The 27,570-nt window shown below is 43.0% G+C and overlaps 2 protein-coding genes across 2 annotated transcripts; both read right to left on the bottom strand.

Moving 5' to 3' along the window:
* Positions 1-239: 239 nt before the first annotated feature.
* LOC146199994 (uncharacterized) lies at positions 240-2,046 on the bottom strand. Its single transcript, XM_084592247.1, has 2 exons — positions 2,035-2,046; positions 240-596 (listed from the first exon to the last, which is right to left on the bottom strand). The coding sequence occupies exons 1-2, from the start codon at positions 2,044-2,046 to the stop codon at positions 240-242; spliced, it is 369 nt and encodes a 122-aa protein (XP_084448373.1).
* A 14,462-nt stretch (positions 2,047-16,508) lies between these two features.
* On the bottom strand, positions 16,509-18,325 carry LOC146199995 (uncharacterized). Its single transcript, XM_084592248.1, has 2 exons — positions 18,314-18,325; positions 16,509-16,883 (listed from the first exon to the last, which is right to left on the bottom strand). The coding sequence occupies exons 1-2, from the start codon at positions 18,323-18,325 to the stop codon at positions 16,509-16,511; spliced, it is 387 nt and encodes a 128-aa protein (XP_084448374.1).
* Between the last annotated feature and the right edge of the window lie 9,245 nt (positions 18,326-27,570).

Consider the following 27,570-nt stretch of genomic DNA (forward strand, 5'->3'; position numbering starts at 1 on the left):
TCTGGTTTGGTAGGCACGCCTTTGGTCAGGGCTGGCTGGCTCATATTACAAACTAACTTAATGAGCACAAGAACGACTACAGAGAAATTTCTTCTAGGTGTCCTAGTTTGGTCTTTTTCCTTCTAGATGGTTGAATCCGCTTGTTCAGCAGTGCATGACAAACCAGCATCCAATACATAAGTGCATCAAAGAGCCACAATCGTTTATTAGCGCATCAATAAATAAAATATCTTATACTTCTAGCCGTGATAGCCATGCCCGTGTCCGTAGCTTATCACTTTGTAACCGTGTCCGTAACCCCCATAACCACCGTGGCCGTATCCTCCATAACTACCGTAGCCGCCATATCCGCCGTAACCTCCATAGCCGCCATAGCCACCATGACCGTATCCTCCGTAACCTCCGTAGCCACCATATCCACCGTAGCCGCCGTATCCACCATAGCCGCCATATCCACCGTGGCCATATCCTCCATACCCGCCATAGCCTCCGTAGCCACCATATCCACCGTATCCGCCGTAACCACCATAGCCGTGCCCATAGCCGTAGCCAGCCGTAGCAGCAGCGACCAGCAAACAGAGGGCGATCAGGGACAACTGCGAAAAAGAAGCGAAGTTCACATATAAGTCTTCAGTACCATGTGCGGACTGCTGCTGCAGTTATCTGTGAGGTATTTGCGCAATTTATAAGCTATAACAATGCGGCTTTTTTTTTTTTTTTGCTAGGGGGGGGGGGGGGGGGGATGGCGTGAGGGAGGCATAAAGGTCTGGTTACTTACGAAGAGAAGGGAGATAAAATATGTTTTTGGTGTGATTCATTACACTACACAAATTTGATCCACGTGTTCACATGACATCGTCCCAGGCGAGCCCACAAACTGCAGCCACTCACATACAGGGCCATAAATTTCGCTATGGCTTGCTTAAAGCAGAATTCCTTTTTTTTACGGGCCGCAGAGACTTAAAGTGGCAGTAGGCAGAATATGCTATAGATATAGTTATGAAAGGCCATGAGAAGGGCGCGCCTGTAGTGTTATTCTTCACACAGTTTTCATCTTGTTACATTTCGGTTGTAGAGAACTTTAATCTTAGTCCGTAATTTAGCAGGAACACCAAAAAGGCATTATTACATCTATGAAGATTGGATAAAATGTTAAGAGTTTGCGATTTTATTTAGACACAAAATTGTCGATGAGTTTGATTCTGCCATGCCTGAGTTGATAATACCCGCTAGTTTTCGGGCCGATAAAGAGGAAGCGCAGATACCGGCTTTTATGGTGTGCTGGCCGTACTTTTTTTTCTAATTTAGAGCACATTTTGGTTTATGGAGCTAATTGATCGTGCCAAAGCGACTCAGGCTATGATAGACATCGTAGTGACTGAATCCGGAAATGTAGACCACCTGGGGCTCTATAGCGTAAAGTGACGTCGCAGAAAACGTGGGCGCCTCGCTTTTCGCTTCCATAGAAAACAGGCAGCCGCGGCCGGAATTTAATTACGCATTTTTGGTCTCAGCAGCAGTCGAGCGCAGTCACAACTTATGACTACACAATGTTCCCTTTGGCCATTTTCTGTTCTCTGGCATTGGTGTGCACTAAAGACCACAGTTACATGCACGCGTACAGGACAGGTGCTATTTAGCGTGTCCTACTAACTCTCGTTGAATTAAAACAGTCACTCACGGGTCGAGCTTGCACGCACTAAACTTCTGTTAGCACGATTACAAATCAAGAGGGTTTGTTCCTGCGTCGTGTATTAAGTGCGCACAGTTGTGGAAACTATGCGATAATCATGCAGACATACATTCAGCTGCATAGCATCAGGAAGCGTTATTTCTAATACGTCATGCTTTTTGTATATTACTTCAAATCATATTTGATGTTTCTTCCCCAAAGAATCTTGCTATCTTTGAGATTCCATTTTACGTTAGGGTTTCCAATATCATGTAATTAAGCCCCAAGGTTAACAAAGTAACAATAAAGCGCTGAGAAGGCCACGTGATTGAAGTAACAGAAGCTTCAGACATCGATCTTACCAAGCACTTCATGTTGCTAAGCTCTTGCTGGCTTCGCTGTGTGTGTTATCCGTGAGAGATGCTTGAGCTGTTGTTCAACGTGAAGTGGCCCATGCTCGTATATATACCTGCCTCCGGTCGGTTGCCTCTCCCCGTCCTAAATACTTGCAGACACGCCTCTGCAGTGGTGAGCCGCAGAAGGCGGGAGAAACGTAACAAAAGCAAAATCCGGAAGTATTTCTTTCTGTGTGACGCAGCTCTGTCGGGTTTTACTTACCTTTTTAACTTATGTTTATTTCATATATCTTTATGGCCATTGACATTGGAGGGGGGTGCAGGAAACAAAACGGTAGAATAAGCACGTTAGGTATGTCAAGAAAAGAGAGTTCGAGAATGAAGGGCTATAAGTGTGCAAGTATGCAATTGCCATAATAGGCGACGTCAGCGGCCACAATGTAAAAACAAAAACACCTTATTAGGTGTTTTCGCATGTCTCAAACTAACACCCATACACCCTTGAAAAAAAAGTGGCTTCAGAGTGCCAGTACACCGTAAAAAAGGTTGATTCAGTCGTCATAACACCCTTCGTTAGGGGCCAATATACTGGGCTGTTTTCATCAGCATTACTACATACTGCAGAGTGTAAGCAACAGCATTGCACTCTAACACCCTTTGAACGAAAGAAACTGCCCGTATACCTTCCATATTGTCGCAATATGCGGGTTATACTTACTATAGCTTGCAGCAATATATTACATTTGTTTATAAGATATTGCATTTGCCAGTAAACATTTTCTAATGCTTTTCCTGTGGGCGCATTAGCAATTAAACTCAATAGTATACCTGACAACCATCGGTCAGACCAAACCAGCACGTGAATCTGGGGATGTTCTGTAGTTCATAATTGCCCGCGAATCTTTGTAGTGCGGTGTATATTTACTATAGATCTGTTTCCCCTCAATACGTAAGCTCCTTTGTATACCATCTCTAGATGTCTTTGAGATGTGGACTCTGAAGCCATGATATTTAAATTATCTGTAGGACGTTTGTTTAGTAAAAATGAATTAAAGTGTGAATCGCTGGGACTTCATATCCTTTCTAGTAGAATCTGAGGCCTGGAACGTTTGACTGCCTGCCTGTGCATACATATCTGAAGCCTTCCTTCAACAATAATATTTTTTTCTTTTACTAATACCTCGTAGGTATACACTTTATAAGCGATGTGTTAGTGGTTTATATTTCTCAATTTTGTTTTTATCAATTCTTTATTTCGTTTGAGAGGAGAAGGTTGGAGTAAACACCGTGCGAATGGCTTGACGTGGGACCAGGCTCCGTACGTGTTGGCCTCTAACAGGTACGGCTATCGTATAATTCTGGAGATTATAAAAACACACGTATTGCAGAAACGTGCTTCAGTTACAGACTTAACTACAGTAAAGGAAAATACACAAACAAGAACAAACAAACAGTCGAATGACAGTAAGCAACACATGTATATAAAACCATATTACCCACATCACGTGCGCAAATGGGGCAAATCAATTTAATTTCACTATTGAATTTACCGGACATATCAAAAGATGCTTATTCCGCTATATTTAGAAAACAGGATAACGACTGCACAAAATAGCTCGCCCATGGTGTGGAAACAATCCATGTTTTAAGATGTCTTGTATGAAGAATTGAATTACTCATTTTCTGATTGGCAAGGTGCGCGATGAAGTTATCAAATCTATAAAAAATCTGTTGGACGGTGATAGCCGGTTATTATACATTTCGAAAATATGAGCAATGTCAGAGCGTAAAAACAACTGACGAGAAGGATAGCGGTATGAAACATTAGTGATACATCGCTATAAGCTATTTTCTGGAGCAAGTGCAGATTTGTTAGGCAAGTAACACCTGCTCTGCCGCATATCAGGACGCAGTATTACACTAAGGAAGTCATTAATTAATTGTACAGCATAATCTTAACTTTTTTCCTGGTAGAATACATCCTAATCGAGATATGTAACCAACAGTTGAAGCTACTTAAGAACAAAGATGTTCTATGTGCTTTTTCGGTGTTAGGAGCACAGAGAAGATAACGCGAATATTTTTACCGAGTCAACTATTTGTAAGAGGTCGATGCCTAGGCGTATACTTGTGGATGGGTAATGTGTTTTCCTTTCGGCAGATATAGCACTATATTAGTTTTGTTCGCATTTATTTTGAGGCAACTTTAGCTCCAACCCATGTCTTGATGTCCGCCAGCACTTTATTAGCTCTAGTTTCAATGTTACTTTCAGAGCTACCAGTGACGAAAAGAGACGTATCATCAGCAACTGTGCGCTGTTGGTGCAGTGCACTATGTCGTTTATATATATAGAAAATAAAAGCGGCCCGATGATACTTCGTTGGAGTAAGTACTCCAGAACTAAGGGCTAGTGTAGATTTAGATTGATCCATCAGCGTATATTGCGTCCTATGCTGTAGGCATACAACTCGAGAAGAGCGCACGCCTTTCTATGGAAACCATATTTTTGAAGTTTATAAATTTATTTTTTGTATTTTCTGATTGAAATGCCTTTGAAAAGTCAAGAAATGTAGCTATTACTAGTGTTTGATTAGTGAAAGGCTCAATGATTATTCCTTTCTAAGATACGAGTGTGGTTTCTGTAGATCGATGTCATCTAAATCAGTTTTGAAAGTCGTGTAGTATTGTCTGGCGATTAAGATGGGATCTCATTCTGATAAGTAGCAATTCGTCTATACATTTCGAGAAAATAGGCAGTATTGAAATTGGGCGGTAATTTTGAAGTGCATTTATTTCGCCCTGTTTAAATATAGGCATCACTTGGGCTTCTTGCACTGATTCTGGAAATACACCCGCAGACAGTATTAGATTATAAATATGTGTCAGAACAGGACAAATTAGATCGAGAACATGTTTCACAGTGGCTATTTGAATTCCATTGAAGTCCTTAGATTTGCTATTTTAATGACAACGATTCATGAAAAAACTTCTGAGTAGTCTGTTGGGGGAATAAAAACTGAATTGAAAGTGGTGCTGTTTAATAAATATGTTTCTGCACCTGAAACTATGCTGCTGCTGATTTCACTGTTCTCAGAATCCTGCTGCAATGCGTCCACCAGCGCGCAACCCGAAAGTTGTTAAATGAGACACATATGGTAAATGAGTCCGACAGCGCGCAAAACACCTATAAGAAGCGTGTATTTCACATTGGGATGCAAAAGTGAGTTGAGCTTCTTCCACATTATATCTGCGCATGTTTTCCGGGCATAAAATATAATGGTAATACATTTCCCTGGAATTCTTTAGAGTGCCGTAGGTTTGTTGTGGCATAATTCAAATATTTTGAATAATGTCGAATAATTTGTTTTTATGAACTGTACATAAAAGGCTTTTTTGTGTCCAATCATTTTAAAGTACTCATACGTCAGCCACCGTTTGCATGCTTTGCGTGGCTTTCGTACTACCTTACGAGAAAAGTGCAAGTGATATATGTGTTTGAAGGTCTCAATAAAATGATTATTTGCGGAACGATTACCTTCTTCTTTGTTTATTCATTTTACTGATCGTTTTTATCGTACAGCCAATAAAAAGAGCGAATACAGACGTTTACCGCAACAAAAAATACGAAGGAAATGTTGGAATGAGATTTATAACAATGAATTATTCAAGATAAATTATAAGACAACTTTAAGATACTGTCTCAAATATTCACAGCAAACGAAGGAAAAACTTTCCCGCGTAATATTAAATTTAAAATAAAGCCATATGGGGTACTAGCTGCTTCGCTCACCGTGCGTCCGCATGCGGGAACACCCAATGTCACCTTCACTTTGTCGCAGCTCATTTGCTTAAAAATGTAGTATGAACGTCGATGGAGCAGGAAAAAAGGCTGGGAGGTTAACCGATAAAATAAACCGGTTTGCTACCCTGCACTGGCGGAAGGGATGAGTGGATATATAAACTTGATGGGTCAGAGGGATGGATGAAGTCAGTATAGTCACATCATAGCTATATCACGTCACATCACACCCCGTCACACCACGTCACAATCACATCATGTCACATAACAGCAAAATCGCAGCCTATAGATGAGGCCCGTGATCTTCATGAAGTGGAGCAGTGCGTGGGCGGCTTTCACCGCCGACGATCGCCGCGGCCAGTGACCTAGAACCTTGATTTCAGTCAGTGGGTGTCCATCTAGACGCTCCAGCGCACGGCAGAGACGCTGTCTTTCCGTACTGTATATGGGGCACTCGCAAAGAATGAGTGCACACTGAATTAGTGCTCTGTTTTAGAACCTCCCTACAATTCCCATTTTCTACTTTAGCTGGAGGATACCGGCACCTGGGCACCTCTGCCGATCCAAGAAATTCTTTCTCCTCTATTTTCCTTTCATAACTGGCTTGCATCGCCCACATTGTACTGTTATCGCTAGGAATTAAAGCATGGGGTTCATTTTTGATATGGATGAAATTCACGTTCCCTGGATGTTTAAAGATGAACCCACTCACTTTCTTTATTTTGGTATTCTGCGAAAAGTAAATTCCTGCTTTTCGAAATGTGCAAAAGCATGCCTTCCACGAGTTCTTTGGTGTACAGACGTCTGCCTTTAAGGTGGAGCTCATTAGCATATGCTGCAGGCTCTCTTAGCCACCTATTTAACTGCAAATAATGCGTGAGTGTTTTTGTCGTCACTCATAGAGTTTATATCTCCAATTTTCAACAGCACTTTCTTACAACTGCTGTCCCGCAAGGGCACCTTGTGTAAACTTGGTGTTGGTGCTTGGCGCCACCACGGACCCTCAGCCCCCATACCGAAGCTGTAAACCGTACCGTGGCGATAGGTTGAAAGGTGGAGGGAAGAAACCGTGAACGGTGGCGGTCGAGGTTGTGGTCAAGCCTCGGCCGACGGGCCCCCCACCTGTCTACCAGGTGAGGGGCTCCGGGACCTTCCTCTGCATATAAGGGTGAAACAGAGGCGACAGAATATTAGGAACCCTTAGACCACCCATAATGCATGGAAAAACAATCATCAAAAAAACTTGATCGACCTCCGAAAAGGAGTCGCACCGAAGTGACACAAAAAATCGCTGCACCAACTGAAAACTTTCCAAAGTTCCTTGTCCTGCACTCATTATCAGAGTCTAAACCTGTAAACGAGCTATCAGTTTTTCTGATAGCCAGCTCGCTGAAGGCCATCATTGGGGCTAATTATAAAGCGAAAAAACTAAGATCTGGTGACTTGCTTATAGAGGTATCAGACAAAAGCCAGTCTGCCAAACTCCTCTTAACAAAGACATTTGCTGACCTTGAAGTTCAGGTATCGGCCCACCGCAGTCTTAACAGCTGTCAGGGAGTGGTTTCTGAACGAGACCTCTTAAATGAAACAGAATCAGATCTCCTTGAGGGCCTACAGAACCAAGGTGTAAAGGCAGTACGAAGAATAACAATCAGGCGAAAGAATGAAGAAATAAAAACGAAACATATTGTTCTCACTTTCAACCGGAGCACATTTCCTGAATACATCAATGTGGAATTCATCCGATGCAAAGTTAGCCCGTACATACCAAGCCCCCGCAGATGCTTTAAGTGTCAGCGGTACGGGCATGGTAGCCAGTCATGCCGAGGACGCCTTACCTGTGCAAAATGCAGCACACATGAACATGCAACTGATGATTGCAATGCAACTGACTTCAAATGTGTGAACTGTGAGGGCACACACCCTGCCTACTCACGGTCCTGTGTGGCCTTTCAGGCCGAAAAGGAAGTGATCAATCTGAAGGTTACCGAGAATATATCATACGGAGAGGCGCGGAAGAAACATAGAGCTCTCTCCTCTGCTCTCTATGCTGACGCAGCCCGTAGAGGGGCCAGGCCGCGTCTAGTAACGGTGGGCACGCAGTGCAATGCTGCTGACGTGCTCCCACCACGGCTCCTCACTAAGCAGCCACCGGCTGCCCCAATCTTTGCAATCCCGGAGGTCACTTTCTCCCAGACGTCCGGGACACCAAAGACATCTGAGAGGAACTTTGTTCCTCTGGAAAAACCCCCTGCCTCCATGCCTTCACCAGAGGCGATGGAGGTGAGCGTGGACTCCGCAGCGTCAGTGGCGCCTAGGGAGTCCGCCAATGAGAGGCGGTGCCCACCGGACCGCTTCAAATTGAAAAAACATACGCCAGTTAAGCCACCTGATAAAGGCGGCGACTCTTAAACCCACTGTCTTATCTACATCCCTCACCTACAAAAATGGCTACTGAGAGTATCGTTTATTGGAACTGTCGTGGACTACTAAATAATCTGGATGATGTATATGAAATTCTTGCCGAGCACCAACCAAACATATTTTGTCTGCAAGAGACCCACTTAAAACCAGCAGACACAAGTTTCCTCAAGCAGTATCACGTATTCAGGAAAGATAGGCAAGGCAGCACTCGCCCCTCTGGCGGTGTTGCCATTGTAACTCAAAAATCAATCCCATGCCGAAGCATCTCACTCAATACAGACCTAGAGGCAGTGGCAATACGAGCATTAATTTTTGGCAAAATAACAACAGTTTGTTCTCTGTACATTCCTCCAGATTATAGGTTATGTAGCGAAAGTTTTGAAAAGCTAGTTGATCAACTTCCAGAACCATGGCTGCTGGTCGGAGACTTTAATGCACATCATCCATTATGGGGATGTACAAGAACGGACTCCCGAGGTGTGCTAATCGAAAAATTCTTATTGTCCTCTGGATCATGCCTACTTAACACAAAAGAGCCAACATACTACAACATACTACATAACACATACACATCCATAGATTTAGCTATTGGCTCTCCAATGCTCTTAGCAGCTACAGAGTGGGCCGTAATTAACAATCTATATGGAAGTCACCATTTTCCGATCTCTGTAAAGTATGCTCGTAATAAAAATGAAAATGCGTCTAATCCTAGAAAGTTTAAAGAATATGCAGCCAACTGGGAGTTGTTCAGGGAACACTCATCATTGGCTTGTTCATCAGTTGCTGACTTAGGCGTTGATGAGGCTCAGCGCTTGATCACGCTGCACATTATAGAGGCAGCAGAAAAATACATTCCACAGACGTCAAGTAAGCCACGAAATAAACGAAGACCCTGGTGGAATGCAGAATGTAAGACTGCTCGTGAAACTCAAAACAGGGCATGGTCGAAACTACGCCGATACCCCACAACCGAAAACCTAATAGCGTTCAAGCGTGCAAAGGCAAATGGCAGACGTGTTCGACGCATTTCCAAGCGAGAAAGCTGGTCATCATTCCTTTCTTCTGTGAACTCATATTCGGATGCACACAAAGTTCACAACAGGATAAGAGCACTCAAAGGATATAGCACAATCCCAACGCCCCTTGTCAGCACCAGTGGTGACTCTCTTGAACACCAAGCAGACACACTAGGGCAACACTTCGAATATGTATTCAGCTCAGCGCACTATACGGATTCTTTTTTGCGGCACAAGGTAACTGAGGAGAGGAAGCCTATATGTGATAAAAGACCGTGCACAGGAGGGTACAATAGCCCTTTCACCATGCAGGAGCTGAAGATTGCACTTGGCACATGTGGGAACACAGCACCAGGTCCTGACAGGGTTACATATGGAATGCTCAAACACCTGCATACGGGCACGCTTGAAACCCTACTTTGCCTGTATAATAAAATATGGGCCACAGGACGCTTTCCTAAAGCATGGAAGGAAGCGATCATCATCCCCATATTAAAACCCGGAAAAGAACCCACACTTGCTGCTAGTTATCGGCCTATCGCACTAACCAGCTGTTTATGCAAGCTTTTTGAAAAAATGGTTAATCGTCGCCTTCTCCATTTCCTTGAATACAATGGTCTTCTTCATCAAAATCAAGCTGGTTTTAGAGCTGGGCGGTCAACAGCTGATCAGCTCATTGCCTTTGAGTCTTATGCAAGGGATGCTTTTGTACATAAACAACATTGTTTATCTGTCTTTTTCGATCTTGAAAAAGCATATGATACCACTTGGCGCTATGGTATCATCCGCGACCTCTTCTCTCTTGGCATCACAGGGAACATGTTGAATACAATACGAAGTTACTTGTCTGAACGGACATTCAAAGTTCGTGTTGGCAATGCATATTCAAAGCAGTACATACAGGAAAATGGTGTCCCTCAAGGTGGTGTTCTCAGTTGCACACTTTTCATAGTCAAAATGGACTCTTTAAAAAGCGTGCTGCCAAAAACTATTTATTGTTCTGTATATGTTGATGACGTCCAGATAAGCTTCAAATCTTGCAACCTGGCCATCTGTGAACGACAGATTCAGCTAGGTGTAAACAAATTGTCCAGGTGGGCTGATGACAATGGGTTTAAATTTAACTGTGAAAAGAGTGTTTGTGTACTTTTCTCTAAACAGCGTGGCATCAGGCCTGACCCCAACATAACATTGAATGGTCAGGGCCTAGCCCTTAAAAAGGAGCACAAATTTCTTGGCGTAGTTGTTGACGAAAAACTTTCTTTCATTGCCCACATAAAACAGTTGCGACTGAAGTGTCTCAAAGCAATGAATTTGCTAAAAATTCTCTCTCACCGGTCATGGGGCACAGACCGCGACTGCCTTCTGAGCCTTCTGAATAGTGTAGTTCTATCACGCATTGATTATTGCTCCATGGTCTATGGGTCAGCATCATCCTCTGCGCTAAAGTTGCTCGATCCCGTGCACCACCTCGGTCTTCGCCTCGCCACGGGCGCTTTTCGAACTAGCCCAATTGCTAGCCTTTATGTCGAGGCAAACCGATGGTCACTGCAACGAAGGAGACAATTTACTTCTCTAAATTATGCTATGAAGGTGCTGTGCCAACTGGATCATCCATGTCGCCGGCTCCTGCTTGACAAAACTGGCACAGCTCTTTTCTCAAGAAAACCATCCCTAACACCACCATGCCCAATCAGAGTTGCCACGCATATTGAACATCTGGGCGTTCCGGTTACCAGTCTTCATACAACTTCCATAAAAGACCTAATTGCTCCTTGGGAAATGCACGGTGTTAATTGTGACCTGTCGTTTCTTGAAGTGGGGAAGCACGCATCCCCTATTGCCATACAGCAGCACTTCATGTCACTTCAGGCAAAGTACACTTGTGATGAATACTACAGTGATGCTTCAAAGTCTGCTCAAGTGTCCTGTGCAGCACATGGACCGCAATTTTCACTTTCAAAAACACTGAACAGACATACAAGTATATTTACCGCTGAATGCCATGGAATCCTGCTAGCTGTGAGACACATTATAGAAAATAAAATACAGACATCGATCATCTATACAGACTCCCTCAGTGTTTTAACGTCCCTATCCTTTTGGAAGTGCCATAATAAGAACCCAGTCCTGAATTCTCTCTATAACACTCTTATGTCTGCCAATAAACTAGAACTTAAAATTACACTTTGTTGGGTGCCAGGCCACCGCTGTATACCAGGTAACGAGGCAGCTGATAGGCTTGCTGCATCAGCTGCCCTTCGAAACACTACAGACATTGACAACATATCATATCAGGACCTCAAGACACACATCAAAAACATGATTCAACAACAATGGCAAGAGGAGTGGGACACAGCAACTGAAAATAAATTACACACAATAAAACCAACAATAGGCAGGTACACTACAGAAAAACGAAACAGATTCAAAGAAATAGCTCTGTGCAGACTGAGGATAGGTCACACATACACAACACATTCATACCTTTTAACAAACTCTCCTGCACCACATTGCCCGAGATGCGGAGACCGACTAACAGTCATCCATGTTCTAATTCAATGTCCAAGACTTCAACAGCAAAGGAGACATCATTTTCCCGAATTACACAAGCAGCATATACCCACACATCCGTCCATCTTTATTGGTGATGATCCAATGTTCTCTTTAGATAGGGTTTTTAAATATTTATTTAAAGTAGGCTTTTTATACGGAATTATTCATCAACGTGGGCGTAAGCCCGTTTCTTTTACTTAGATAGCTTTCTTTTTCTTTTTACTCGGACCACTATACATCGAAAATTCAATGTTTTAGGCCCTATACACCACTGTTTTTAGACTATACACTCCGAAATAACTTTTAGGCCCTATACACCACCGTTTTTAAGTTCATCATAAACACCACACATCGGACATTTTATTAACTTCAGTTGACACTTCACCCTGCGTTTGGCGCTCTTTGGCCTAAGATGCCCTTGCGCCAAAAAAAACCAGTTCATCATCATCATCTTACAACTGCTGTGATGTGGTACCGTTGGGGTGTAATGCATATAACACCAGAGATATGCTCAAGACCGATTAGGGAGGCCGCATTTGAGGTGTGGGCACTAAATGTGAACGCTTGGAGTTAATTTTCCCAGATAGTCCACAACACATGTGTTTTTGTGGTTCCACTTTGTTGAAAAACCGCAACGACAGCCGAGATTCGACTTGAATTCAATTTTGGAGTCAGCAGCTTAGAACTTTCCAATAGGTGGCGTATAACATTAGCAATAAAATATGGAGCTTACCGCGCTTCCATCTTGTCTGGCAGGGAGCTTTCAAGGTGTCGCGTTTTGCCTGAATCCGGTGTGGAGCATAAGCTATAAAAACAGCTACGCTCGAATTTCCAAATGAAAAGATAACGAGAGGCTGCACGCATACCAAGACGGTTGAGTAAACAACTGGGGGCTTAGGAATGCCTTGAACCTTGCTATACGAGCGAAAGTTCCTTTAAGGATGATTTTGCATGGTTTAGCAAGGTTGTGCATAGCTTGAATTATAAGGACACTCAGGCTTCGCTGTGATAGCACCTTTCTCAATACCTTTTTCAGTCCGTGTTTTTTTTTATATTTGTGTTTCATTTTCTTTGTGGTTGCATGGGAGGCGCGTATCTGTCACAGGTTTCGGTGGCCATCTACACTTAATTAGTTCAAGGTTGTTTGAACCCAGCGAGCCAAGGTCAAGGTCATTTGGATCCAACGAGGCGAAATCCAAAGTTGCACTGCGTTCAGTATAACTTATGCCCGCTTTAGCCATTCTTCAGACGCAGTAGTCATCACAGCACAGTCTGCCCTGGTCAAGGTGAAGTTCCCTGCATGGAAAGTTTGAAGTTCATAGCCCTCAACACCTATATTCAACTAATTAAAGGATGCATTGTGCGTTGCTAAATGTTTCAAAGCTGCAGTTCATGACTTCAAAAGTGTTAGGCTCATGTCAGCTCTGCATTTTAACGTGTGACCCGAGAGCCCGAGAGCCTGAGAGGCACAGAGAGCCCGAAGCTCTCCGCCGCCGCATTTACTGGCATCACTTTGCACGCGTTTTGTGTTGTATGGCGCTCCCAGGCCTGATACTTGGGCCTGAAAATGTTATATCGCCTTTTCAACAGCATGCGCGTGTCTTATACGAGTGAGACAGGCAAATTTAGTGTCAAGCCCAAGGAGATCAAGGTTCGTGCTCTGACCAGCTTTGATTAAATCGATGCAGCCTGGTTCATTATATCGTACTTGACTCGATGATTAAATAGGTGAAATGCAGAACTGACAGCGTGCTGACAGAACTGACAGGCTTGTTGCATCAGGCTGAGTGGACCGCAACTGACAACAAGACGTAATTGCATTCCCCTAAAATGAGATTACGCTAAACTTTACAGGAAACCTCGCCACACAGGAAAGCTGACTGCTCCCTTGTAGAGCTGTGAGTGGATTAAGTTTGCTGAGCTCACAACAAGGCGGATGCTTCTTGCTTACAGATAATCTGGTGTTGCACTGTGCAATGACTAAATTATTTCCTGAAGCCGAGGAAAGTATGAGGAATTTCTGATATATGTGATGTTTATAAATGATAAATTAGTAGTGCAATTATTTTTTTATTCAATGACAATGAATTTCACCGTGTGAAAGAACCTTTACACTTTAAAAAATTTAGGACTCTCAGGGAATTATTTTTTCAGTAACGTTAAAGTGCAAGCTACGAATCAGTAGCTGCGAAGACATCGTAAAAACTGCGCTTGGTCGCTGTCACGTTCTGACAAGCCGTTTTGAAGGCTGAAGATTTCTTTATCATTGTAATTATTATTGAGCAGTTACTTGGGGCGGCTCTGTCGTTTACTTCCAAAACAGGTGCCGGATATAAAACTATCCTGAAAGGAATGCGACTTCATCTTATCTTACGACTATAAATAGGTATTTATTCCCGAACTAAACACGGGGGGTAATCCCGTATGAAGCTAATCTACTCCTCTTGTCAGAAGAAACCATTTTGCTCGAAGGACAGCACAGACGAGAAGGGGTTTTAAAGATTCTAATGAGCTACCAGTGTACATTGATCTACGTGTGTTATGTAACATTTGGTGTAACAGGTGCTGCGAAGATTAGTTTCTCAAACGTTCGAGCATTTCTCTAAAGCGATATGTGCTCATTATCACTGTTACGGATACTCAGAATCCATCAACAGGAAAAAACTAAAATGCATATATCGGTTCAACGCGCCATGCGACATCGGCTATATTTATTTATTTATTTATTTACAGATACTGCTAATCCCATTCAGGATTGTTGCGGTTGGGCATATGTTAGTACAGAGAAGTGTATATAGAGCATATAAGGAACACACAGTGACATTATAATATGTACAAAGCAAATCAAAAATGTAAAATGCATAGGGTACAAAAATGGTGAAACATATTATACAAACAAAAAACAATATGAGGCAGATATGAACGAGAATTATACATGTATTACGACACTACACAAAGAGAAGAAAAATAAATAAATGTACTGTTTTCACAAGTATACGCGTAAATCACAATGAACACAACAAGAACAGAATCGAACGGGTTGGAGAGTCTGCCATTCCGATGCGATGGAAATGGGCGCTTGTAAACGCCACTCCTATCCACAGGCAACACAACACTACAGCATCAGAGCGGGGGAGGCTGAACGGCATCTGCCGTTGAATTAATTGGTCAAAGTGGTGTGCGCGGGATGTCAAGCCTTCAGGCGTAGACCATAATTGTCAAGTCATGTTTCGGGCGATCAGCCGTAAGTAGCTTACTGCGTCGTCTCTTGTCAATAGTATCTCGACAATATTTTATGCATCGTGAGTGGCTCGAGCAACATGGCCAACTAAAATGTTGCCAACAATTCCACTACCGCATGGTATCCACTGGTAGATAATTGGTACACCCTTGCAATGCCTGGTGGTGCAGATGTGGAACATATGAAGTACAGCTGCTTGTTCTCCTTTTTCGAAGATGGTAAGCTACACACAAGCCCAGTTGTTGAGGCCATTAACTCATTTGGTGTCAAGTTTTCGCTCGGCCTCCACTCTGACCACAACAGATGAGGCGGTCGTCCGCTGATCTGTTACGTCGGCGTCGTGTGACCGAAAATCTCACACTATGAGATAGACGACCGATGGCCGTGCTGGCGTCGTCGTAGGTGTAATGCAACTGATCTCTGAATCGATAAACTAAGGAACCTAACTGCGCAGCCCCCTTACTGTGGCAGTATTTTAGCCCCTTAACTATGCCGAAGAAAGCATACCATACTTTATATCGTTTTGTGCAGTAACATGTTCATCACGCCCTTCTGCATGAGGAACGACAACCGTGTCCACCGCCGACGAAAAAGAGACGGGTCCTTTGATATTGCAGCCTGTATTGCAGAAAATGCTTCGTCCTGCATCCTCTGTGATCTCACATCACCCTTTTAAATGGCGGTCGTTGTAGGTAGGAGGAGTTTCCCGATTCTGATCTCTATCGTGTTTTTGTAATATGCACCGCACGCTAACCACGAAACCGTTGCGAGTGGAATCTGAAACTTGTGTAATATTCCCAGGAGCGAAAAACATCAATACATCGGGCAAACCTGTCATATCCCATTTACCTAGGACAGACTACTTATATCGTTTTCACGTCTATTGCATATCAGGAAACTCTCGCATTTTTCACCAGCCATGTGCACGCCCAAGCCGATTGTGAGAGGCTTCCTAAAACTGTCAGCTGACACCTTCAGTGGAAGTTTTGTATTCATGTAGCGCGTGACGGCAGAAAATAAAGGTAATAAAAATGAATAATAGTGACCAATGAAATTATATCTGTTCATGTTATCGTTGGGGCAGCTAAAGAAGCAACAAGCAATTAGTAATAACGACATTTTAATCCGGAGAAGATATAACAATGCCCTTCACAGCAATCAGAAATAGCCCGCGCTTACACTGTCTGTCCCACATGGAACTATTACAGGAGTTGGTATATGTTAATAGTTTGAATGCAAGCATGCATACAGTCGGAGCAAATACAAAAGGAAGCGCCTGAAATGATTGATTATGGTGAATGTTGTGGTGAGAAAAAGAAAAGTGAAGTAGATGGTTGAATCCGCTTGTTCAGCAGTGTATGACAAACCAGAATCCACGACTTAAGTACATCAAAGAGCCACAATGTTTTATTAGCGCATCAATAAATAAAATATCCTATACTTCTAGCCGTGATAGCCGTGCCAGTGTCCGTAGCTTATCACTTTGTAACCGTGTCCGTAACCCCCATAACCACCGTGGCCGTATCCTCCATAACCACCGTAGCCGCCATATCCGCCGTAACCTCCATAGCCGCCATAGCCACCATGACCGTATCCTCCGTAACCTCCGTAGCCACCATATCCACCGTAGCCGCCGTATCCACCATAGCCGCCGTATCCACCATAGCCGCCATATCCACCGTGGCCATATCCTCCATACCCGCCATAGCCTCCGTAGCCACCATATCCACCGTAGCCACCGTAACCACCATAGCCGTGCCCATAGCCGTAGCCAGCCGTAGCAGCAGCGACCAGTAAACAGAGGGTGATCAGAGACAACTGTGAAAAAGAAGCGAAGTTCACATATACGTCTTCAGTACCATGTGCGTACTGCTGCTGCAGTTCCGTGTGAGATATTTGCGCAATTTATAAGCTATAACAATGAGGCCTTTTTTCTTTTTTGCTGGGGGGGGGGGGGGGGGCGTGAGGAAGGCAAAAAAGTCTGGCTGCTTACGAAGAGAAGGGAGATAAAATACGTTTTTGGTGTGATTCATTACACTAAACAAATTTGATCCACGTGACCACATGACACTATCGCAGGCGAGCGCACAAACTGACCACTCACATACTGGGCTAAAATTTCGCTATGGCTTGCTTAAAGCAGAACTCCTTTTTTTTACAGGCCGCAGAGACTTAAAGTGGCAGTAGGCAGAATATGCTATACTTATATTTATGAAAGGGCATGAGAAGGGCGCGCCTATAGTATTATTCTTCACACAGTTTTTATCTTGTCACATTTCGGTTGTAGAGAACTTTAATCTTAGTCAGTAATTTAGTAGGAACACCAAAAAGGCATTATTACATCTATGGAGATTGGATAAAATGTTAAGAGTTTGCGATTTTATTTAGACGCGAAATTGTCGACGAGTTTATTCTGCCATGCCTGAGTTAAAGATAATACCCGCTAGTTTTCGGGCCGTTAAAGAGGAAGCGCAAATACCGGCTTTTATGATTTGCTGGCCGTACTTTTTTTTTTCTAATTTAGAGCATATTTTGGTTTATGGAGTTATTCGTGCCAAAGCGACTCAGGCTATGATAGAGATCGTAGTGAATGAATCCGGAAATGTAGACCACCTGGAGCTCTATAGCCTAAAGTGACGTCGCAGAGAGCGTGGGTGACTCGCTTTTCGCCTCCATAGAAAACTGGCAGCTGCGGCCGGAATTTAATTACGCATCCTTGGTCACAGCAGCAGTCGAGCGCAGTCACAACTTATGACAGTACAATGTTCCATTTGGCCATTTTCTGTTCTCTGGCATTGTTGTGCCATAAATATCATAGTTACATGGACGCGTACAGGACAGCTGCTATTTAGCGTGTCCTACTAAATCTCGTTGAATTGAAACAGTCACTCACGGGTCGAGCTTGCACGCACTAAACTTGAGTTAGCACGCTTACAAATCAAGAGGTTTTGTTCCTGCGTCGTGTTTTAAGTTCCCACCGTTGTGGAATCTATGCTATAATCATACAGACATATATTCAGCTGCAAAGTATCAGGAAGCGTTATTTCTAATATGTCAAGCTTTTTGTATATTACTTCAAATCATATTCGATGTTTCTTCCCCAAAGAATGTTGCTATCTCTGAGGTTCCATTTTACGTTAGGGTCTCCAATATCATGTAATTATGCCCCAAGGTTATCAATGTAAAATAATAAAGCGCTGAGATGGCTACATCACTGAAGTAACAGAAGCTTCAGACATCGATCTTACCAGGCACTTCATGTTGCTAAGCTCTTGCTGGCTTCGCAGTGTGTGTTATCCGTGAGCGATGCTTGGGCTGTTATTGAACGTGAAGTGGCCCAGCCTCGTATATATACCTGCCTCTGGTCGGTTGCCTCTCTCCGTCCTAAATATTTGCAGACACGCCTCTATGGTAGTGAGCCGCAGATGGCGGGAGAAACGTAACAAAAGCAAAATCCGGAAGTATTTCTTTGTGACGCAGCTCTAACGGGTTAAATTTACCTCTTTGTTTGTTTGTTTGTGTTTTGTTTATTTCCTATATCTTCAGGGCCAGTGGCATTGGAGGGCGGTGCAGGAAACAAAACGGTAGAATAAGCGTGTTAGGTCTGTCAAGAAAAGAGAGTTCGAGAATGAAGGGCTATAAGTATGCAAGTATGCGATTGCCATAGGGGACGTCAGCTGCCACACTGTAAAAACAAAAAACCCTATCAGGTGTTTTCGCATGTCTATAAATAACACCCATACACCCTTGAAAAAAAGTGGCTTTAGAGTGCCAGTACACCGTAAAAGAGGGTGATTCAGTCGTCATAACACCCATCGTTCTGGGCCAATATACTGGGCTGTTTTCATCAGCATTGCTACATACTGCAGAGTGTAAGCAACAGCATTGCACCCTAAAAAACGGCCCGTATGCCTTCCATATTATCGCAATATGCGGGTTATACTTCTTATAGCTTGCAGCAATGTATTACATTCCTTTATAAGATATTGCATTTGCCACTAAACATTCTCTAATGCTTTCTGTGTGCACATTATCAATACCCTCAATAGTATACCTAGCAACCATCGGTCACACAAACCAGCACATGAATCTTAGGACGTTGTGTGGTTCATAATTGCCCGCAGATCTTTGCAGTGCGGTGATATTAGCCTAGGGTCTGTCTTCCCCTCTAATACGCAAGCTCCTTTGTATACCCCCTCTAGATTTCTTTGAGATGAGGACTCTGAAGCTATGATATTTAACTTATCTGTAGGACGTTTGTTTAGTAAACAATATTTAAAGTGTGAATTGTTGGGACTTCGTATCCTGTCTAGCCGAATCTGAAGCCTAGAACGTTTGACTGCCTGCCTGTAGATACATATCTGAAGCCTTTCTTTAACGATAACATTTTTTCTTTTACGAATACCTCGTGGTTATGCACTTTATATGCGATGTGTTTGTGCTGTATATTTTTTAGTTCTGCTTTAATCACTTTTTAATTTCGTTTGAGAGGAGAAGGCTGGTGTAAATGCCCTGCGACTGGCTTGACGTGGGACCAGGCTCCCCATATGTTGGCCAATAACAGGTGCGGCTATCGTATAATTCTGAGATTACAAAAGCATACGTATTGCAAAAACATACTACAGTTACAGAATTAGCAACAGTAAAGGAAAATACACAATCAAAAGCAGAGAGTCGAATGGTTTATTGTTAGTTCATCTCCACACTCCTTGCATATTGGTTTGTCCTCTCTTTCATAAGTATGAAGCTGTGTGAGGTGTGGGTGTGTGTTTTGTGAAGATGACCTAAAATGGCCTCCATGTTGTGTTTTTGATTACTGCATGATTTCCATTCCTTAATGACAGGTTTGACAAGTATAGTTTGTAGTTTATTTCAATGTTTCAAAAATCCTGCCATTTCACTCTCACCTTTCTTTGTGCAAGCTTCTTGGTATCTTCATGCAGCATATTCACCCTCTGTAATTTAGCATTGCATCAAGGTAACCTGGTTATTTCTTTTCATCACCTTTCAAGACAACTGTCCAGATTTCATAAAGTGTAGGGTTTCTGACGACAGGAACTCCTTGGAAGTCATAGAAATAAATGAGATCCACAATCATGAGCTATCTAGGGTATGCATATACATGTCCATCGCTCAGTGGAATGGTGTCAGTACGCTGTTAAAATAGGTCTTGTGGTAACAACAACCATTGTCTGAGGTGCTCCTTTAATGAGCATTAAAATGCTATGTAAGTACAGGTACTGATAGAACTCTTGATCATGTTATGTGATGATGCGATCCTTGCATGCATATAGGTATACATTTCAGAATCTGCAGTGCACCACTTGACCATTTGCCACCAGTTTGTGTGAAAATGTATTTTTCATGCATGTTAACCAGTATTTAACAGATGACCCCTGTGCACAAGCCAAAAGTGCCACGAGCCAAATGTCATGAGGCCACACGATATGGCAGGAGCTGTTAAGTCAAGCTTACAAAGTTATATTTGAAATATGTTCTGGGACGTTCCAGCTCCAATTAAGAAAGGTTGAGGCTTACAGAGGTCTATGCCAGGTAACTATCACCTAACAGGGCAGCCTACGACCGTATGCTAATGAATATGTCTGAGATAACAGAGACACGAATTAAGGAATTAGTAATTAAGTTTGTAGGAAAGGGCATGTAAATTAACGGGAATCCACAGTGGGATCTGCAGACAAGAGCCATTAACGCTGGCACATCATACCCTTACAGGTGGAGATAAGGAGTCTCCCTAATTTTCTGTCAGCTCAAGGCTTGTCATTTTTTTCGTTATTCCAGGTGAGGAAGATGTGAAAATGATAGCATCGAGAATGCCAAAGACCATCGTTAACAAGGATGCTGATGCCAACAGCGTAAAAAGGAATTTCAGAAAAGATGGGTGACTAGTAATGTTGGCAACAGTTGAAGCTAAGTGGAAAGGCATGAAATTGAAATGCAACATATGCAGAGATATGTTGCGAGACAACCAGTCTGTGGTGTGCGACATCTGTCTCCGTTAGTTTCATCAAGTGATTGGCCAAAGCAGATAGGGCTTGAGGTTTTGTGATAAGTACAGTGTAGTAGCATAGATGCAACCTTGCCCATTAATAATTGGAGTGGAGTAAGTGCATTGTTTTGTTTTTGTAAGATGTTCATGGTTTCCATGCAAACATTATGAGAATTTTTTTTCTAGAGAATATTTGCTGAAATGTGAATATAATGTGCAATAAAACTAGTGTTTTCCTGCTATTTACTTTTCCTTGTGTACATTAGTTCTGTGAAGAAAACCACAGGCTAGAAGGAAATGTAATGGCATGCATTTTGATACTTGGCCCCGTTGGGCTGGCTCAGTAGTTAGAGTGCTTGGCTGCTGAACTCAAAAATGCAGATCTGGTTCCAGCCAGAGCAGGAGCATTTCAATAGAGGTGAAACAATAGGCCGTCGTGCACGGTGCGGTATCAGTGCATGTAAAAGAACCCCAGGTGGTCGAAATTATACTGGAGCCCTCAACTATCGTGTTCCTCATAGCCGTAGTTATTTTGGGATGCTAAACCAGATATATATCACATCATACTCTGAGTAAGATGCTATTCATGGTCAGTTAATCATACACTAAATGATCAATTTTTTTCTGCATGGTAACACAGCTGTACAATTTTACTTTAGCCTTCATGAAGAATGTCCCACTGGCTCCACATGGCCTTCTGTTGACCCTTGATATGCGTCACAATCCCACACCCGAGTATGTATTTGTCTAAGGGCACCTATGCACGCAAGGAGGGGACCGTTACTTTCCATTTGTCAGAACTGAAATGCACGATCCACATCATTTCTGTAATTCTGCTGCCTGCTATTTGAACTGTCCAGCATTGATGCAAGTTTCAAAGAACTGCAATTAGCAAATTAATCCAAGCAGGAAACCATGCCAAGAACTGCTTCGGTTTCATCTTTAACAACTGTTTGAGAACTAAAATTAGCCAAATGCTGCAGAACATAGATGAGAGGTTACAAAATCTAAAAAACAATGCAGCCTACCTATGGCAAGTATGGTTTCATATCCTAAAGTGACATATGTAGCTATGAAAAATACCGTAGTGGAGAGCTCCAGACTAATTTGACTGCCCGGGCTTTGTACTTTGCGTTGACATATTGCAGGAAACAGAAGCATTTGTATTTTACCTGCACCAAAGTGCGACTGCTATCACTGGCATTAAACATCACGACCTTGGGGCAAGTAGACGAACGTGCCACTAAGATGTCGCAGCGTCTCCGTACATGCTATACACGTCAACTTTTCTAGCATTAAAGCTGTCACATGCATGGCAGATATTCATGTTCAGCTTTGGACTGACAAATTTAAAAGTGTACTATTTGTGTTTGTCTAACATGAAAAACAAAGGAAACTAAGGAAAAACGAAAAAAAATTAACATATGCTGAAAAAGCACTAGTCATTAACACATAAAGCATATTCGTTCCTTTATTAATGATAAAGTGGCCTTCAACAATAGTACAAAGCCTGAACATTTAGGAAGGTGTTGTGCCAGGCAGCTATTTTACAGAAACCTGAACCATTTCACCTGTAGTAATGCGCACCCCGGCGGTGTGGGCTGGGCACTTATTTTTCGGTCAACTCCAACATGCGAAAACTGCATCATGTGCATTCCCATTTTCCGAGTTTTGAGCTCTGTAGTGCAGGCTAACAAATTGTCGGTGACTTATTTTCGTCTGATTGTTGCACAGCGCGTGTAAATAAATTACCACTGCACCTAATAAACACTGACATGCACGTGCAACATCGCCGATCATAAACGGACACACTGATGTCCGTCCGGACATCGGCGAACTCATCACAGCACTCTCGTAGTCTCACACAGCACACTCGTAGGACGTAATCCGTACATCACAGCATCTCACGGCAAGCACAAACCACACCTCTAACAAACACGAATGACGCGATGCTTGGGCTAGAGACACGCCGGCGACACCCAGCTTTTTCAGCGCCGCTTGTATATGTACTACGTAGAACTTGCAGCACCAAACCTCAATGCGAGCAGAAAGCGATGCGTTACGTGACGCATATCATCACAGATGGAAGTGAGGAAACTTTGAAGAATCAAAACTACATAATTACATAACGACCGTCGTAGACGTTAATCCACATGATAACGAGGACCAAATGAGCGGGCGTGCGGGCCGCGGGCTGGCCGTCAACACCGCGATTACATGCGCTTGCGCTCTGGTCGTGCTTGCCACCGTGCCGCGGTCCAACTCACGTAAACCTATCATCATGCCATCACGTAGTATATCACCCATTCTAGGCACTATTCTTGCCACTGTATTATTCTTTGTAATTTCACATTTCACGTATGCAGTATGTAGTACATACTTCTTGCACCTCGCACGTACACCTCATACCAACTTCGATTTGGCTACATATAGCTACTATGTTGTCGGATCCGTCCGGCTTTCCCGACGTATTCCAAGGCCCATATCGGAGAAAATTGCGTTGGGTCCGTCGGAAGAACCCTACCGATCGGGCCCGGCTGTAGGTACGACTCGAGAAAAGCGCACGCTTTCCTACGGAAACCATATTTTTAAAGGTTATAAATTTGAATTTTTTATTTTTTTATTTAAATGCCTTCGTAAAGTCACGAAATTTACCTATTACTAGTATTTGGTTAGCGAAAGACTCAATGATTCTTCCTTTCTAAGATACGAGTGCGGTTTCTGTAGACCGATGTTATCTAAATCCGTTTTGAAAGTCGTGTAGTAATTTCTGGCGATTAAGATGGGATGTCATTCTGATAAGTAGCAATTCATCTATACATTTCGAGAAAATAGGCAGTATTGAAATTGGGCGGTAATCTTGAAGTGCATTTCTTTCGCCCTGTTTAAATATAGGCATAACTTGGGATTCTTGCACTGATTCTGGAAATACCCCCTTCGACAGTATATTTCATTAAAATATGTGTCAGAACAGGACAAATTAGATCGAGAACATGTTTCGCAGTGGCTGTTTAAATTCCATTAAAGTGGTTAGATTTGCTATTTTAATGGCATCGATTTATGAAAAACTTCTGAGTAGTCTGTTGGGGGAATAAAAATTAAATTGAAAGTGCTGCTGTTTAAGAGATATGTTCCTGCACCTGAAATCATGCTGTTGCTGATTTCACTGCTCGCAGAATCCCGATGTAATGCGTCACCAGCGCGCAACCCGAAAGTTGTTGAATGACTTACATTTGATAAATGAGTCCGACAGCGCGCAAAACGCCTATAGAAAGCGTATATTTCACATTGGGATGCAAAGGTGAGTTGAGCTTCTTCCACATTAGATGTGATCTGGGCATGTTTTCCGGGCATAAAATATAATGGTAATACATTTCCCTGGATTTCTTTACAGTGCCGTAAGTTTGTTGTGGTATAATTCAAATCTGTTGAATAATGTCGAATAATTTGTTTTTATGAACTGGACATAAAAGGCTTTTTTGTGTCTAATCATTTTAAAGAACTCATTCGTCAGCCCCGGTTTGCGAGCTTTGCGTGGCTTTCGTACTAGCTTGCGAGAAACGTGCAAGTGATATATGTGTTTAAAGGTCTCAATAAAATGATTGTTTGCGGAACGATTACCTTCTTCTTTGTTTATTCATTTTACTGTTAGTTTTTATCGTACAGCCAATAAAAGGAGCGAATACAGACGTTTACCGCAACAAAAATACGAAGGAAATGTTGGAATGAGAGTTATAACAATGAATTATTCAGGATAAATTATAAGACAACTTTCAGATACTGTCTAAAATATTCACAGCAACGGAAGGAAAAACTTTCCCGCGTAAAAAAAAAAATAAAATAAGGCCATCTGGGGTACTAGCTGCTTCGCTCACCATGCGTCCGCAAGCGGGAACACCCACAGTCACCTTCACTTTGTCGTAGATTATTTGCATAAAAATGTAGTAGTAACGTCGATGGAGCAGCACAAAAGGCTGGGAGGTTAACCGGTAAAATAACCCGGTTTGCTACCCTGCACTCGCGGAAGGGGTGAGTGGATATATAAACGTGATGGGTCAGAGGGATGGATGAAGTCAGTATAGTCACATCATAGCCATATCACGTCACATCACACCACGTCACAATCACGTCATGTCACATAACAGCAAGCTCACAGCCTATAAATGAGGCCCGTGATCTTCATGAAGCGGAGCAGTGCGTGGGAGGCTTTCACCGCCGACGATCGCCGCGGCCAGTCACCTAGAACCTTGATTTCAGTCAGTGGGTGTCCATCTAGACGCTCCAGCGCACGGCAGAGACACTGTCTTTCCGCACTGTATATAGGTCACTCGCAAAGAATGAGTGCACACTGAATTAGTGCCCTGTTTTAAAACCTCCCTACAATTCCAATTTCCTACTTTAGGTGGAGGATACCGGCACCTGGGCACCTCTGCCGATCCAGAACGTTCTTTCTCCTCTCTTTTCCTTTCATAACTGGCTTGCATCGCTCACATTATACGGTTATCGCTAGGAATAAAAGCATGGGGTGCATTTTTGATGCGGATGAAATTCACGTTCCCTGGAAGTTTAAAGAAGAACCCGCTCCCTTTCTTTATTTTGGTATTCTGCGAAAAGTAAATTCGTGCTTTTCGAAATGTGCAAAAGCATGCCTTCCATGAGTTGTTTGGTACATAGTCGTCTGCCTATAAGGCGGAGCTCATTAGCATATGCTGCAGGCTGTCTTAGCCACCTATTTGACTGCAAATAATGCGTGAGTGTTTTTATCGCCACTCATAGAGTTTATATCTCCAGTTTTCAACAGCACCTTCTTACAACCGCTGTGATGTGGTACCGTTGGTGCGTAATGCGTATAACATCAGAGATATGATCAAGACCGATTAGGGAGGCCGTATTTGAGGTGTGAGCACTAAATGTGAACACTTGGCGTTAATTTTCCCGGATAGTCCACAACACATGTATTTTTGTGGTTCCACTTTGTTGAAAAGCCGCAAAGACAGCCGAGATTCGACCTGAATTCAGTTTTGGAGTCTGCCGCTTAGAACTTTCCAATAGGCGGCGTATAACATTAGCAAAAAAATATGGTGCTTACCGTGCTTCCATCTTGTCTGGCAGGGAGCTTTCAAGGTGTCGCGTTTTGCCTAAATCCGGTGTGGAGCGTAAGCTATAAAAATAGCTACGCTCGAATTTCTAAATTACAAGATAACGAGAGGCTGCACGCATACCAAGACGGTTGAGTAAACAACTGGGGGCTTAGGAATGCCTTGAACCTTGCTATACGAGCGAAAGTTCCATTAAGGATGATTTCGATTATTTAGGAAGGCTGTGCGTAGCTTGAATTAGAAGCACACTCAGGCTTCGCGACGATAGCACCTTTCACAATGCCTTTTTCAGTCCGTGTTTTTTATTTTTATATTTGTGTTTCATTTGCTTTGTGGTTGCATGGAAGGCGCGTATCTGTCACAGGTTTCGGTGGACATCGACACTTAATTAGTTCAAGGTTGTTTGAACCCAGCGAGCCAAGGCCAAGGTCGTTTGGACCCAACGAGGCGAAATCCAAAGTTGCACTGCGTGCAGTATAACTTATCCCCGCTTTAGCCATTCTTCAGACGCAGTAGTCATCACAGCACAGTCTGCCTTGGTCAAGGTGAAGTTCCCTGCATAGAAATTTTGAAGTTCATAGCCCTCAACACTTATATTCAACTAATTAAAGGATGCATTGTGCGTTGCTAAATGTTTCGAAGCTGCAGTTCATGAATTCAAAAGTGTTGGGCTCATGTACGCTCTGCATTTTAACGTGTGACCCGAGAGCCCCAGAGCCCGAGAGGCACAGAGAGCTCGAAGCTCTCCGCAGCCGCATTTATTGGCATCACTTTGCATGCTTTTTGCGTTGTATGGCGCTCACAGGCCTGATACTTGGGCCTGAAAATGTTATACCGCCTTTTCAACAGCCTTCGCGTGTCTTATACGAGTGAGACAGGCAAATATAGCCTCAAGCCCAAGGAGATCAAGGTTCGTGCTCTAACCAGCTTTAGATTGAATCGATGCAGCCTGGTTCAGTATATCGTACTTGACTCGATGATTAAGTAGGTGAAATGCAGAACTGACAGAGTGCTGACAGAACTGACAGGGTTGTTGCAGCAGGCTAAGTGGACCACAACTGACAAGACGTAACTGCATTCACCAAAAATGAGATTACGTCAAAACTTTACAGGAAACCTCGCCACACAGGAAAGCTGACTGCTCCCTTGTAGAGCGGTGAGTGGAATAAGTTTTCTGAGCTCAGAACAATGCGGATGCTTCTTACTTACAGATAATCTGGTGTTGCACTGTGCAATGACTAAATGATTTCCTGAAACCGAGGAAAGTATGAGGAATTTCTGATGTGTGTGACGTTTATAAATGGTAAATCAGTAGTGCAATTATCTTTTATGCAATGACAATGCATTTCACCGTGTCAAAGAACTTTTACACATTACAAAATTTAGGACTCTCAAGGAA

This window comes from Amblyomma maculatum, chromosome 2, assembly GCF_055883805.1.
Source record: "Amblyomma maculatum isolate TAMU_Amacu chromosome 2, ASM5588380v1, whole genome shotgun sequence".
In the NCBI taxonomy this organism is placed as follows: Eukaryota; Metazoa; Arthropoda; class Arachnida; order Ixodida; family Ixodidae; genus Amblyomma; species Amblyomma maculatum.